Source organism: Antrostomus carolinensis, unplaced genomic scaffold, assembly GCF_000700745.2.
Source record: "Antrostomus carolinensis isolate BGI_N321 unplaced genomic scaffold, ASM70074v2 scaffold31167, whole genome shotgun sequence".
NCBI lineage: Eukaryota > Metazoa > Chordata > Aves > Caprimulgiformes > Caprimulgidae > Antrostomus > Antrostomus carolinensis.
This window is the reverse complement of record NW_010328539.1, coordinates 1-16,094: the sequence shown is the minus strand read 5'-3', so window position 1 is coordinate 16,094 and position 16,094 is coordinate 1. Positions and strand designations below refer to the sequence as shown.

At 43.7% G+C, this 16,094-nt stretch overlaps 1 protein-coding gene across 1 annotated transcript; it reads right to left on the bottom strand.

Moving 5' to 3' along the window:
• Positions 1-4,705: 4,705 nt before the first annotated feature.
• On the bottom strand, positions 4,706-15,851 carry SIN3B (SIN3 transcription regulator family member B). The gene is made up of 18 exons (XM_010172289.2): positions 15,701-15,851; positions 15,012-15,165; positions 13,742-14,005; positions 13,010-13,153; positions 12,634-12,756; positions 12,341-12,430; positions 11,797-11,915; positions 10,854-11,061; positions 10,037-10,153; positions 9,436-9,674; positions 8,978-9,161; positions 8,157-8,751; positions 7,596-7,765; positions 6,878-7,051; positions 6,519-6,611; positions 6,112-6,206; positions 5,461-5,665; positions 4,706-5,082 (listed from the first exon to the last, which is right to left on the bottom strand). The coding sequence occupies exons 1-18, from the start codon at positions 15,721-15,723 to the stop codon at positions 4,852-4,854; spliced, it is 3,228 nt and encodes a 1,075-aa protein (XP_010170591.2). The 5' UTR covers positions 15,724-15,851; the 3' UTR covers positions 4,706-4,851.
• Positions 15,852-16,094: the final 243 nt, after the last annotated feature.

Sequence of the window (16,094 nt, the reverse complement as noted above, 5' to 3'; positions counted from 1 at the left end):
AGCAGGTGTGAAGACCAACATCTTGGTGCAGTTACTACCTGCCCCAGGCTGAGCTGGCATTTGCAGTGCAGAGGCAGCTGACCACGGAGGCAGCAGCTCTGCCTTAACACCAGTAGCACGAAGCATTTCCACCAGTGTCAGCACAGCCTCACATTTTCCATGAATGCAGTGCTGGCCCTGCCTTTCCCAGCATTCAAGCACCCAAGCCTTCTCAGAACCACGAGGCACAGAAACTTCCACTGACTATTGAAACGATGGTCCTTTGGACCAGGATCCCCCCACCCCAGATTTGTCTTTGCAGGCGCTGGCACGTACAAGATGACTTCGTGCCTTGAGGACTCTTCCGGACTGTGCCATCACACCAGCTCCCCTTCCTCTCGCTTCGTCAGGTCTCTTAACCTCACCCTGAGACTCTCCACAGCTCCAGGGAATCTCCCTGCCTCTCTCCTGCTTGTTTCACTGGGATCCCACCCAATCTTTCCCTTTTGTGCTCACATTCTTCTCATGGTTTGTAAGGCTGACACTGGTGTAATACTTCTTGGGTTTTTTCAGAACTTCTCTTCTGCTTGCTTGCAGTTTTCACTTCAGAGTGTAGGAAGTCCACATGAAGCCAGTTTTCAGGAATATTTTAAGTTTATTACCATCACTACAACTCACTAGATGTTCTGGAATAGCTTCTTTGGTCCTTGCTCAGCAAGGTAATGACACTGGGGTAGGAGCTACCCTGCCTGATACAGACGTCATCCCTTTTCAGCACTGGGTCTCAGATTATTTTTTAGATTCATCCTGTAGCACGGGTATAGTTTAGAATTGCTAGACTTTAAATTTAGTCTTTAATTTCGATGAGTGGAAGGTAGAACGTACCTCTAGCTTCATTAAGGTTTTGTTACTTAGTTCTAATCCAGAGGAATGGCTAAAGCATGAAGAAAAACTCATGTTTGCACACATACTTCTCGCTGGTTCACAGCCCCATCTTTCTCTCTGTGCATCACTGTGATATGGAAACAGGTAAAAAAAAAACCCCAAACCTTCTGAAATATTAAATACTGAATTCAGGTACTCCCTTTAAACAATTCTTAATTTAATTTAGAAAACTATTAATTCTTATTCCATCCTGCAAACATGACAGATTTTTTAAGCTGGCTGTCTTTGTGGTTGCCAAAGCTGTCCACTCGCTGAGATCTCCAACTGCTCGTGAGTGATGTCAGATCTGCCTGTCCCTCCCCTCCAGCAAAGGGAATGTCCTCTTTGTGACAAGTCCAAGATCTCTGCGAGAAGACTTGTATAAAGTGGACTGCGTCCTCTGAGACGCCACTACCATCATTTTAATCAAATTATTCCATGCAATTTATGCATCAGAGGCTTGTTATTAGGAGAACAACAGTTTGTTTCCCTGTGAGCAAGGACTATGCTGCGCAGAAAGCAGAGTTGCCTTTTGTTATGGCAACGGAAGTGTTGAGAATGATGTAAAGGAAACTCCTATCAGATCTGGGTCACATCACTACAGCTTAATTTGCAAAATCTCCACATTCAATTTGTTGTGCAGAGCTCACAGGGAACACAGTTCAACATGTTATTACCCAGGAATTTGGGGAGGTTGAGGGAAAGGCGGGTGGAGGGTTATTTTCATGGTTGCAGTTGTATTGTCTTAACCTGTAGCAGATGTGCTTATAGATTTCAGCACTGGAATCAGTCACTTTTCTTAAATGGCTGTTGTATTTAGCGTGCAAGTACTCAGGGGCCAGGCCTGGACCATATTTTTTTTGTACCACACCTCTCATGGCAAAGATGCTGTTAGAAATAAACCAATCTGGAAAAAAAAAAAAGAGTTTTGCTGACACTACACAAGATTTTCTTTTCAAACCTCTCTCTGTGTGGAGCAACTGTGCCACCCCATGGACTCCCGTGCTCGCGTCCAGCCGTGGCCCTTTGCTCCCAGAGAGGTGTTGGCAGCACACACGGAGTTCAGAGACACCGGTATCATCGTCCTGCGTGGGATCTCCTCTTGCACATCACTTGCAGGAAACTTACTCCCCTTTTACTATAGCTTACACCTGCTTACTGTGCACTGACTTCTTGTTAGTAGGTGGGTTAAAGATCTCTGGCCCACTGGAAATGAGTCTGCACCCATTAAATCAGTACATCCTGGAGCCTGCCTTGCAAAACTGCTTGAAGAGAAATTCATCCAACACTTCAATTGCATTTTTCTACCATTTAAAATTCAATTTCAGGTACAAGAAAATAAATTCTGGGGATTGTCAGAAAGTTTAAATTAATTTAAAACTAATTTAAACCAGTGACAGCTGCGGACTTTTAAAATCAATATTTTATTTTACTTGAATGTGCAAATAAATATAAAAAAAACTACATTCAAAGAGCTGGCAAAGCAATTACAAGCCCAAAAGCAAAGATCCTTCAAAAAAATGGAAGAACAAACTCTTGAATCAAGGTTGCACTAGCAGATACACAGCGGTCGAGCTTAAATTCTCAGACATTAGCAAGCCACTCTCAAACCTGCACTGCCTGCTTATTCCATTCACATCATTTGCTACTATCATTTTGGAGACAATAGCACTGTAAAGGGAAAAAGTCTTACTTAATCTGTTCAGATTATAAATTAAGGTTTATAAAATAAGGATGCTTAAAAATTCCTGAAGTACACTTAAAAATGGGGAGATGGAACAGGATGGTGCAGGGGTGCATTACCCTCCTACACCTTGGTACACTTGGAATCAAATGCCTTTTAAGCCACAAGTTGCAACCTATTTTCTAGTAAACATTTTTCTGAATCATAAAACCATAAAATTTGGCACAGTTGTCATCTCCACTGGGTGACAGCAGAGAGGTGGACAGGACTGAGGTGTATTCTGTCAAGCTGTCTGGAAGCAAAAGGGGGATGATGTGCTTTGCACTGGGCTTGTCCCCTGTCTCCTCCACTCAGCCTCAACATAACTACGTGGTCAGTGTCCTTATCACTTACTGCAACAAGAGCAGGGGAAGAACCTTCACATTATTTCAGTAACCAAAATTTAACAGAGACCCAAACAACGAGAACATGAGTTCTTGATGAAAAGTTCTCTGCTGGCAGTGGTTGTGCAAGTGGCCACAAATGCCAGAGACTGGCCTCCCTCCTTCCCTCCTACAGATTATTTTGCAAAAAAGACAAAGAGTCAGTACAGTTTTCTATTAAACGTACCCCAAAGGCCAATTTTTTTCTACTGGCAAGTGAGGCAATTGCAAAACCAAATGTTGTACAGTGGAAATAACCCAGGACAAAACCTACAGGCTGCTACTTCGGTCTGGCAGAAATTATAACCTAAAAATCAAAGCCACAAAAAATATTGGGGGTGGGGGCAGTTATTCCCCCAAAAGCCAGGAAAAAGTTGGAAGAAGAGCTGAAAGGAGGCTGGACCTGCCTCAAGACATTATGGTTGTAACACACTCCACAGACAGCGTGCTTGCCCTTGGCCCCTGAAAAACAAGAGCGAAGTCACAGTGGGGTTGCAGGACAGACACAATTAAATTTTCTTGATTTTTCAATAGATTAAGTCAGACACGACGTAGTGTTCTGCATGGTTCAGGGGTAGGTTTTTTTGTTAGGTTTCATTTCAAAAAAAGCTTAGATAGAAGTACAGATGGTTCAGTGGAAAAGCTTGTCTACGATGGTTATGGTTATGGCTGGATCTAACACTGTCCATTACAGAGTTCCATGTGTCGCTGCAGATACAGCCTCTGTGCTGACCCAGCAGAAACAGCAAAGTATCTGGGACAAACCTCAGACCCGGTGCAAACTCTGTGCTGCAAGAGCTCCATCTACTGCTGTTCTTTCAGTGGTACAACCCAGCAGAACCACGGAGTCCGGGCATGCCCAAGGAAAGCCAAGCGTTGGAGAACGCAGTTCTTCAGAGGCTGCCAATCAACATGCAAAATACAAAAGGAAAAACAAAACAAAACAATCGGCCAGACCTCGCCATGGATATTCCTCCCCAGGCACACGCTCCGAGCGGCTCCAGATCCGAGAAGGCAAAGTCTGCAGCAGGTTGTAAGTTCACAAAGCAACAAGGTGGGATCCGGTGCGTCCGCAGAGGTGCAGCTGATGGGCCGGGGCTGCCTCGTGCTGCAAAACGCGCTCTTGCCTCGCACAGCAGCTCAGAGAGTTTCTTCCCCTTAGTTCATGCTCCAAAATACTTAGTTGATGAGTGAGAGTCAGAGCATTTAGTACGCCCTTCACCCTTCTCTCAGTTTTGGCATTTTTCTCACCAGAGCACCAGTAACAAATACTTCATTCATTGCCTTATTAGTACACAGAGATAATGAAGCAGCCCGTAGCGGGGCTAGAAACCTGTGCCAGGCGCTCTCAGCCCCGCTGGCACTCAGAGGTTACACTGAAGAGTTCTGCAGGCTCTGAGACGGCATAAATTCAGAAAGATAGGGAACATAAAACCCTTCAAAGTGGAAGCAGCTGCCAGCATCTGCTCAAACACCAGCCCAGCTCCATCTCTCCAACAAAGCCACTAGTGGTAGTTTGCCCAGAGCTTGATGCCCTCACTCAGCCTTCCAGTATTGCCTGGTCAGCAGTGGCCCAAAGCTGGGAAGCTCCTAAAAAGTGTGTGACAATGCCGAGAGCCCTCTGCCCATAAAGCTTTTAAAAGTCTCTTCGTGATGGCTGGAGGATTACACTGCAAGGAGACAAGTCTATGCCATATGGAAAATACATCAGAATCCAAAGTAAAATGCTGTTTGGATAAATATCATTAATACATACATTGCATTCCCACCACTATTCTCAAGAGTAAATGTGTTTCACCAGCAATGCTCCTACTTGTCTTGGACCCAGGAACAAGTCTCTGCTCACGGTGAAGCTGGACGGCGACTGTACTGAACCCTGTATCTGTTCACTGGGACCCCATGGACGTTCACTGTCTCACAAGTTGTTTTACAGGGCACCATCTCCTCATCTTCATCTCCCATTAGCCAGTCTTGAACTACATCAACTGCCTCCATGGACACGTTCTCTTCTAGCCACCTATTGTGCCACTCTTCAAACTGCTGGTGGTGCTTTAGCAGCACCACTGGCTGTACCTGAAAGCAGGACAGTAAAAGATCACCAAGAGGTTTCTGGGAGAGAAGCCAAAACCCCTCACCTCTTTGTATGTCTCTTTACAACACAACATAAATAGGATATCAGGAAACTGCAAACCTGCATCTCAAGAGCTCTTATTTCTTAATGTTTGCCATTCCCCCTTAAAATTTGCATGGTAAAAAAAAGGCTGCTAAACTAAACCAAAGCACAGAGCATTTACCAGCTCTCCTCCATGTTTCATCCAACACAGAGTAGTAACTTCTGGGTGTAGTTTGCAGGAATTCAGCCACAAGACTTCTTATTGGTACCTGACTTTTGGCTCACATCCTGAACCTCTGCTACTGCCTGAGCTGCAGAGAGAGAAACAGGAGATGCACCTGCTTGGCTCGGCAGAGAGCTCCCCGCCGGTACATGTAATCCTCCGAGTTCATGATGAACATCATTTTGTGGGTGTTGAGCTTGAACCGGCAGTCCACGTTGCAGGCACTTTCCACCCCGATCAGCCTCTTCCAGGAGCTCTTCACTTCGCTACGCAGAGCTCTCACTTGCTTACACTGCCACTTGCGAAACTTTTTTAGGTTTCTAGAACAAAATGAGGATTACAAAGCATGTGTCACACTCAGTCATCCCTTCTCTTAAGCTAGCAAAGCTGTCAGCACAAGTATGAGATCTGTATTTCCACATTTAGTCTTCAGACTTCCTCCAGGATCTTCCTCCATACACTCTGACAAATATTTAGTGAAATGGGAACAAATTACACCTCAAATTCCTCCCAGAAGGGACAGCTTAGACAGTCCCACTCCTTTCTAAACACAGTTTCATGAACAAACCTCAATGCAGTAGTCAGAAATTTTTTCTTCAGCATTCTTATGCAGTGCACTGAACTGCAGCAGCCCCTTTGGACCTCAACAAGGAGTGTATCTCCCTAGAGCTGCTTTTATGACACATCCCCTAAAATCACTGCCACACAGGCAGAGAGGCAGCACTACCAGCTGCTGCAGGTGACTCAGGAGAGGGACCGCGCTCACCTTTGCAGAAAGACCGGTTTCAGTAAGAAGCCATCATTCTGGTTGTTTGGAGCTCCTTCTACCCCAACATACTGCTCCATGTAGTTAGCCAGGTGCTACACAAGAGAGACCAATTTCAAGTCATATTTTGCTCTCATTCAGACAAACATCACTGCAAAGAACTAGTTTATTACCAAGCTGCTGAAGCTGATTTATGTTGCAAGCTGATTTATGAAGCTGATTTATGTTGAATCTCTTTTGCTAACACACCCATTTCTGTCAGTATCCACAGCCCCACATGCAATCTTCCCACCTCCCAGGTAAACTCCCGGCAAAGTCTCACATTTTGGAACAAGCAGGCAGGAAAGCACTCTTAGACATCTGCTTTGTCTGTAGTACAGCAGACTCCATGGTCACTGTGATATTACCTGGACCTCCACAGGATCTTCTGTCTGGGTTTCTTCCGTATCCAGAAGCTCAATGGTCATGATCACCTGCCCTTTTCGTTGAAGAAACATTACCTGTAGTAAAGGCACGAGGTATTGGCCACAGGGGTTCACAATAAAATACTGTAAATTCAAAACAAGTCATTTGGACAACAAAAATGAGCTAGGAGAGGAGTAAGCAGCAGGGCCTTTCAGTGAGCCAGTACACCACTTTACTGGTTTTGGTACCTTCTCCTCATATTGCTCTCCCTCACCATTGTGGCCTTAGAGCTTCCAAATGCATTTCTCCCAGGTCAAGTGTCACAGTCACTTTATGAAGTTACCTGGCAGCAAGTTCTTACCTTGAAACAGTTCTCATCTGCCATGCAACGTTCAGCCTTCCACTGATAGCTGGTCTCCTTTGCTGCCCGGACACACCTAGAGGATAAGTTACCTCCAGCAGCACCTCGCTTCCTTTCATTCAAGTAGAGCTCAACAACCTTCAAGCAGATGTCGTCGCTCACTAGATGGTGAAGCTTCCATTAAAAAAAGGAGGAATTCAGTCAGCAAGCCTGGGCCAAGAGTTAACTTGGTGTGTTATGAAAGGAGCACAAAACTCAGCACAGCATCACACCTCACATGAAATACCAAAGCTTTAACTCCAGAGACTTCACACATTTCACTCTCTTTATTACTTTGCAATAAAAGGAACAGAGAAGAGTGAGAGGCTGATGTGCCTTAACTGTAACTAAACCACAGTTAGGAGATAGATTTGAATAAAAAGGACCGAACCTGGTTTGTTTTTTTCCTTAGATGTATTTTGGGAATAGGAGAATTTTGAAAAGACTGGAACTTAAAAGATGTTGGAAAAGGCCAGGAAGAGTAAATCCCCTCAGGTGGCCCCTGTACTGAAGCTGAACTCTCTCAGTGAACTTCTGGTGCAGTGTTTCCCCTACATATCTAACCTTTCAATGAATTTGCTTTAAGTTTAGTGACAGGGTACTGTGAGAAACCTCTCTGTCTACAGAAGGGAGATGTGTGGCCCCTCCAAACACACAGCACAACCATCAAATTAGTTACCTGGCGGACGATATTCTGCACCAGTTTGTCCATAGTAAAGCCAATATAGGCATGGATAGTGAACATCTCCCTCAGAGTGTCCTCGTACTGCGTTGGGTCAATATTCCCATCCAGCAGGCTCCTCACCATATCCAGGAAGGCGGGGTAGTACTCCTCCAGTTCCACCTCACCTGGGGAGGGGAAAAGCACAGTCACTTCATGCAGGTAAGAGGCAGAGTACAACTGCCTTGTGTACTTAAAATTTAAATGGCTCCACTACAAAATAGTTAATTTAAAGTAACAGATTAATACAGTAAGGCACCTGAGGACATCTGACAACAGTGGGCTTGCATGAACTCTGCATGAACCTCTGTATGAACTACACTGAGCAACCTCAGAATATAAATTACAAACTAGCTGTCCTGTTAGATTAGCTGATTCCACAAATCACAAATATAGTGGAGGTTTGCACCTCAACACTCTTTACAAACTTGCCTTTTGGTCTCAATTACTCAGATATACAATCGAGCACTAGCAACAACCAGAGCATTAAGAATGGACTATATCCCAGATGATTCTTACTTGGTTGCTTCAGTCTTAGTTCCATGGCTGGATCATTGGTTTTTTCTTTTCTTCCCTCACAAAGGAGTTTCTCTCTCTCTTTTTCAGTTCGATATTCTAGAAGCTGCTTCTGAGCTTGACGATAAATCTTTAGAAGCCTTGAGCACAGAGTCTGGTGAAGGCGGAGGAAGAAATACCAATTATTATTGACAAAGAACAGACTGTAAACATCATCCAGAGTGTTGTGGGGCTCAGCAGCTGTAACATCACAGAAGGTTGCTTTTGCCTCCAAAGGACTGCTTGGAGGCCCAGGTATGTGTTTTTTCCGTAGCTCAGGAGTATCCAGGTTCTGCCCCTGATGGTTTTCTCTGTCCTCATCCGTTGATTCTTCAGAAATACTGTGCTCAGGGGGCTGAGAGAAAAACAGCTCAGGTATGAAGTGATGCACTATCTGCCGGATGGTTGCTTGATCCTCCTTTTGGATAGTAGGCTGCCTTTTTACATAATAGCTGATAAGAGATGCTGCATCTTCCAAAATCTGCTTATCTTCATAGATGAAGATAAGATGAGGCTCGTTTGTGGATGAACTTCTCCCCTCTGAATGCTGCTCCTGATGCTGTAATCAAGAGACAAATAGATAAAGATCCTTCCAATCCATGCTCAAGAGCCATTCCTGCCAGAAGAGATAAGCCAGTGTTAACGCTCTGCTTGGGACAGTTATTTCTGACCGAGAACTCTTCAGAGCACTACCCCTTCAGCAAGGTCCCAGGTGCTACATAAACATCTAGATAATACTATAAATGAAGGACATAACGGGATGGATTCTTTACCAGCACACGCACCTCATCGTAGACACTCTCAATTTCATTCAGCAAACTCTTGGAGCGCAAAGCTTTGGTGTCATTTTGTTTGAAGTTGACAGCCTGGTGATCAAGGGACTTCAAGTAGGCTTTCTCATACTGCTCCCGCCAGATTTTGTTGAAGCCCTGCTGGGCCTCCCGCCATTCCTCCTCTTTTGCTTTCAATCTGCATAAATGTATAATCTACTTCAGTTCAAAAAAAAACCCAAAACAAACCAACCACAGAAATACAGACAAAGCATTTTTAACGTAGCCAACTGTGATGCATCAAAAACTTTTCAGTAGTCCTGGAAGCAATACATAAATAAATAAAGCAGCACCACTGAGGATGAGTTATCCTTTGAAACAACATCTATAGAAAAGAGTTGCTTAATAACGCTTTAAAGATTCTGTATCAGTTTCTTAAAGATCCCAGATGCACACAGGAGAATGGGAATTACCTCTTAAGAACAACAGGAACTGCAGTAACTGGGTTTTTCTTAAGACTTTCAATGATCTCTGGTGCTTTATCACCATAGATGCGATAGATGGCCCTGCGCTGGATCACCTCTGATGTTCCTCCCAAGCAATCATCCAGTCGAAATTTCTCCTGATCCTCTTGAGTCAGCCGTGACAATTTTTTCTGCACACTCTCCAGCACACGTATTGTGGCTAAATTGGTCTCCAAGACAACATCCAACTGTTGAAAAGAGTTCACAAAAGACAATGTAAGAACAGCAGGCATAGCAGGAAAATGGAGACCAGCGCGTCAGGTCTGTGGCATGCATTGCAGCCCCACTGGGTGGAGCTAAAAAACACCAGCAAGGTTTCCTTACTGGAAAATACACCTCCACCAGTTCTCCCAAAGGTAACGTGCTTTTTAGAACTGGACTCATGCCTAGAAAGAACTATGATATTCCAAGCAAGTAGAAAATACCAAACTCTAGCTCAAACCAATGAACAAGAATAGAACTTTCAGTAATTTGCCACCAATTAATTCAGTTGAGAAGTTTTGCCTTCCGAGGAGGCAGAGGCAGAAAGGAAGCTCAGCAGCAGAGGTACCTCAAACCGTTCATCTTCACAGCGGTGCAACTGCTCCTCATAAGGAGTCTTCTTGGAGCTGACAAAAGTGGAGTCTTCAGACCAGGATGGAAATGAAACCCAGGTATCATTTAGCACCTGCAACAGTGCAAAGACATGAGATTGCAGAGAGCATTACGAGCTCAGAGCTGTTCTCTGATACTTCTTTATTTTTGGACAGTTCTTCCCTGAGTTTCTATTGGAAGTTTCAGACCTAGTTCACAAGTCACTGTCATGACTGCTCCACAGAAAATTAGAGGTCTGTGTGGAACTGTGCCAGGGCCCTGCTCAGAAAGCTCAGAAGCACCTTCACTATCATCTCACAAACCACAGAGATCACTCTGCAGTAATCAGCAACTGTAAGTAAAGGAGACAGAGCAGCCAACAACAATGAGAGGTGGGAGCACCTATGCTGTGAGTGTCTGTTCTTGGTGAGAACAGTGCCTGAAACGTTGGCTTACAGTGCTCCTCCAGGAGAAAAACTGTTTCTAAAGGCCATCTTGGCCCACTGCTAGAAAATGAATTTAACATTTAATATTCTTTTATGTCTATAGGAATTAATTTGTGTATGCACACAGACCCAAAAGACATTAAAGTGAAAAATGTGATTTGAATGGGTTTAGATAAAATTAGTAAAATACATGTGGATTCTTTTATTTCAATAAATTGGATGAATAACTGATGTGAGATTAAAGCTGGCTAATCAGCATCAAAGAGGGGAACCCACATGCAGAAGCTGTAGCACTAACTACCCCACTTCAAGTGTGTTCAGGGATTGAACAGGTCGATCCCAAAGTACCTCCTTGCAAATGGCTGTTCTTCCACTGCACTTTGGCTGCTGGTAGGTTTTTGGGAGAGCTCGGTAACTTGATCCTATGCGTTTGCAGGAAGCATAATCAATTTCCCGACTCATTCCATCCCCAGATCGGTCGCTCAGTGGAGAAGCAAATGAAAGCTCTTTCACACCAAGAAAGGACTTGAACTGTGCAAAGAGTTCTGGGAATTTCCTTCAAAAACACAAGTAAGTGTATTTTGTTATTTCACTCTGACAGTTTTAGAGTGGCTAATTTGTGTCATAAAAGTGAGGGAGAAAAATCTAAACAAACTTAGCAGTGAGAAATATTTCACCAATGTTTTACCTCTTATAATTCTCTCTGAATTACCTTAGGTTTGTTTGGTTTTTTTTTTACTTAAGGCAGGAAAAGAATTTCCCTTCACAACTACTCCCCTTAACTGACTGAGGAGTCCCTGATCCTTGCCATGTGAGTTTCCCTCTTCTGTTGGAAGCCAAACAGCATGAAAGGCTCACATCAGAGCTAGAACTATTTATCCTTTTCACAGCTCTGTTCTGAGATTCTGTGTTTATACCTGTATTATATTTCGAGAGATTAGAACAAGGAGAGTGAACAGAGACCACCCTACAGAATTCCTGAGATTCTCTGCCCCCAATGATTTAGTATAACATCAGGTCATCTGCTGCTTGTGAGGCTTTAAACTGGATGCACAGACAGAGGAAAATATCCTCCCCAAAATGCTCCTGAAGAGCTGTGTAGATATGTTAAAAGATTCAGATTTTATTTCTCCTCTTTTTGGATTAGCCTTCAATTTCTTGCATACTACCCAGGAGATATTTCTGAAGTTAAATCCAAAACTTCAGTAACAACATTCACAACGTCTACCACAAAGTAACAGAGTAAGACCTAAAAAGCGTGACACAGCAGAGAAGGTAGTCAGTAACTTACCCTAAAAATGGTGTAACTAGCTGGAGCAACTCAGAGCCAGAGACCAACTCCTGGTTGAAGAGAGCAATACAACGGAGAAAATTTTCGTAGACTTCCTGACTCTTTAGCACCCTACGAACCTAAAGCACAGTTTGGAAAGAAATTATCAAATCACTTGAACACCACTTTTATTTAGTTCATATTCTAAGTAGGCTGAACCATGAGCAGAGTGACAAACCTCTGTCTATACTGCAATATAAAAAGAAAATATGCACAAAAGTTACCAGTTTCAAACAATAATCTCGTAACTACAGATGGTACCATGAGGAAACATCACTGAGAAACAGAGAAAAACATGTCTGTAAGAGACAAGCTTTCAGGAAAAGGTTAATTATCAGTTTCTATTCACCTTTCAAACCCACCTATTTTCTCTTTTCTTGGTCTGTCTCCCTCTACCACTTGAAAAGTCTGGCAACTGCTAAGTGCTGACACACGGGTTGTACAGAAAACCAACCAATTAATAACCACATAAATGGCTGAATGTGAGAACAGGCCAAACACTGACCTTGTCAAAGAAGGAAAACTCTTGCAGTGTTCCATATTTTCCCACTGTTGCTACTGACAGATCTTTGGTACCTCGCAGTTTCATTTTCTTCTGTGAAAAGAACAAGCAGTTATACTTAAAATGTTATGATTCAAATGCTATCAAATTTTTAAAATAACTTTGAAATTTTGTTTCTCATACCTAACACCTGCATACCTCAAACACACTTCTCATTACAACTTTTATCTAAGCAATCAGCTAAACACAATCAGTAATATCAGGTCATTCTAAGTTTTTTATTTGCTAAAAGATACCTTTGCTGGGCCAGAAACAGGACGCAACAGCAGTGGTCTGGATCGCTTTTTGCCGTGTTCCAGGTTCTTCTCATGCTCAGTTTTCTGGACGCTGTTCACTTCACATGGTCCATTTCCTGTGAACTGAAGTAAATAAATAATGAGTTCAATGTTCCCTTCTTGACTGGCACAAATAAAGAATCCTATATAACCAAACAGGATGCAGAACATGTAGTTACATCACCTGTTCTGCAAAATTCCAAACAATGAAGAGGAGCAAAGTTCATCTCTTGGGTGTATGCTTTTCCATAATGTTTTGCATTCCTAAGATTTCTTTATGTATTCTATATACAAACAAAGTATTCAATATTCTGCCTTGTTCTAAGCATACACGTACCAAAGACCTTTTAGCCTCAGGGAGGAACTGTCCAAACTCAGAAAGCAGATCTTCCTGGCCCCTAAAAAGATTTGCTACTTCAGTAAACACTTCTTCCTCTGACATGCCTCGAAAAGGTCGGCCTTTCGTGTTCAGCTGTTCTTTCTGAAAAGATACAAACAGATGTTAAATAGAGTCAAAAACATACCTCACCCTGCAAGAAAACTCATTAACTCCGTAACAGCCAAAAACCCTACACTACACAGACTTGAAATAACTATCAGATAGCCCAAGGTTCTCACAGTGCAGCCTTTCACACAGAACATCAAGGTATCAACCAAAGGTTAGTCAAGACAGATCTAGGTACAACCCCTTTACACCCGAGACCCTGGAAAGTTCTATGATTTTCACACTTTTGTCATTTCATCTGAATATCTATGAGGTGATCACTGGACAAAGGCTAGTGCTTGGGAACTGCATCAGCCTGTTCAATAGGCAGACATTTCATTTGACAACAACTCAAATGGTTGCCCAAAGAAATTGTGGCTGCTCCTCCCTGGAAGTGTTGAAGGCCAGGTTGGGTGAGGCTTTGAGCAACCTGGTCTAGTGGAAGGTGTCCCTGCTGCTGGCAGGGGGGTTGGAACTGAATGAGCTTTAAGGTCCCTTCCAATCCAAACCATTCTATGATTCTATGATAACTCCTCAAACAGCTACAGTGCAAACCCACCATTTCTAATATAGAATATTTTTTACCTGGTAAGTATGAAGAATTTCTAGAAAGGATCTGTAAATTTCTGGATGGTCAAGGAAACGCGTTTTGATCTTATTCACGTAACTGATAGCATTATTGAACTCTACAGAATCAGACTCCAAAGGAATTTGGGATTTATCTTCTTTGTATGGAAGCTGTTGCCTAAATTCCTCGGAACAGTCACTGTGATTGTGCGAATTCTCCTGGGAGTAATGCAACAACAGCCCGCTGCCAGGGAGAGCGCTGGGGACAGGCTCTGAGGGCACCTAGTGGCATGAGACACACAAGACAGTGACTTTACTGAAACAGAGGTGCAAGTTCAACAGCCATTCAGCATCAGGATTTTCAAGCTGTTTAGGTAAAAAAGATTTATCACATGAAGAAGAAACCAATATTCATTAATCAATATATTTACCTATCTAGTTTATTAACACCACCAGTTAAAAAATCCCCTAAGTTGTATCTGGGTTAGGAACTGAGTCATTACTGCTTCTGACTGTCACTGCATTATCCATGACACTTGAGAGGCCGTACCAAAAACACACACTGCAGTTTGTTACCACTCTTCTATTTCAGAGGAACTGTCAGTTTTAAGAAACATATTAAACCAAAAGGCTCTTAGAGGTGCTAAATTTCTAAACAACCGAGAGATCTAAGAGAACTGAGATCTAAAAGATACTTACTGCTACTAATTAAGAGTTAAACCACAAGTTTATCAGCAGAATTCGGGTAATAGCTCTGTCTCAGCCTCCACAACCACACAACAACAACAACAACAAGCAGCAGAGGCCAATAAGGTCTCGGTCTGTATTACAGCAGGTGTCTTTCACTGCAGGGTGTTTGCAATTGCAATACCTGACGTGGATTTTTTGCCTACTGCCTAAACACGTTTCCCAGTTTCTAAGTGGGAGGCTGGAAATATTGATTCTCCTTTTGAAATGTGTCACTACACACACTACGTACTGAGAATCTGTATAAATATGTCAAGCCAATGACAATTTCAGTTTTCAAATCTGACTGAAGTATTTGGAGATGAAGTGGCACTTCACGCAGGGATATCATTTTTGTGTATGCTAAACCTAAACTAACAACTGGTTTGAGAATAAATATTTAAATTTATATTATATTTATATATCACAGACTTTGAAAACCATGTAAAAACTTTAGCAACATGCAATCCACATAGATCTACGTAGCCTAAAGTGTGCAAGAGATGTGTATAGCCAGCCATGTAACAGAATTCATTTAGAGAATATGAGCTCTATAACCTACCTGACTATTCAAAGGTGACTGTATACTTAATTTCCCATTCTTTGGAATTTCTATCCTGTAGCCCAGAGGGAGGAAAGCATTGAATCCTACAATGAGGTCGGGATGCTCATGGAAAAGCTGTGAAACACGTCGGATTACTCCAGGTGTGTCAATGCTAAAATTGAGAAGAATTTATTACTTGTGACCGAATCAGAAATACAAGGTAAGCTTAGCAAATCACAGAGGTATGTGAAAGCACCTGGCTTCTTAGAGATGCAATTTTTTAACAGGCAAGTTTGGGAACCTCAGATTTAGAAATTAGCTCAAGCAGAGGGAATGACCACCATCCACTGCAGCCTCATACTGGGAGTGTTACCCAAAGAGAGGAGAGATGAGGCCAGAACGGGCAAGACAGCCACCACCTCTGGGGCTGACAGGTCACTGAGAGCCTCTGCACTCCAGCTTCTTTACTTATTCTCCAGATCTGCATTTCAGAGTGGGAAGTAAAAATAGATTTGGCTTTTCCTGTGGATTTATTCACTGGAAAATGATGGGAAGGATAGAGACCAACCACCTCCTGTGTCCATAACTGCACTGCTGGGGGAGAGGCCAGCAGGGTGGTCTGTGTGTCTGCAGAGGTGGAAAGATGGTGTGAAGGTTGAGGGACCCAGCAAAGGCAGAGGAGCCCCCTGAGCAGCCCTGGGCTTTACCTCTGGCTCTTGAACTCTTTCATGATCTCCAGGAAGCCGTTGTAGGTGGCGGGGTCGCTGCCAAAGCGGATCTTCACCTGGTCCAGGTAGGAGAGAGCATCCTCCACCTGCGGGGAGAGAACACAGCTGAGACCCAGCAAGGGGAACCGGCCCCGGGGCACCCCACGGCCCTGAGGGGGGTGGGAGCAGCCCCGGGGGGAGCCCCACAGCAGCGGGGAGGGACACAGGGTACCGGAGGAGGAGGAGGCCCTGAGGAAGGCAGGCCCCGGTGGGGCAGCACGGTACTGGGGAAGGTCGGGCTCACGGTGCTGGAGGAGGATGGCAGGGCACGGTACCGGGGAGACGAGAACAGGCCCCGGGGAGGATGACCGCGGTACCGGAGCAGAACAGCCGG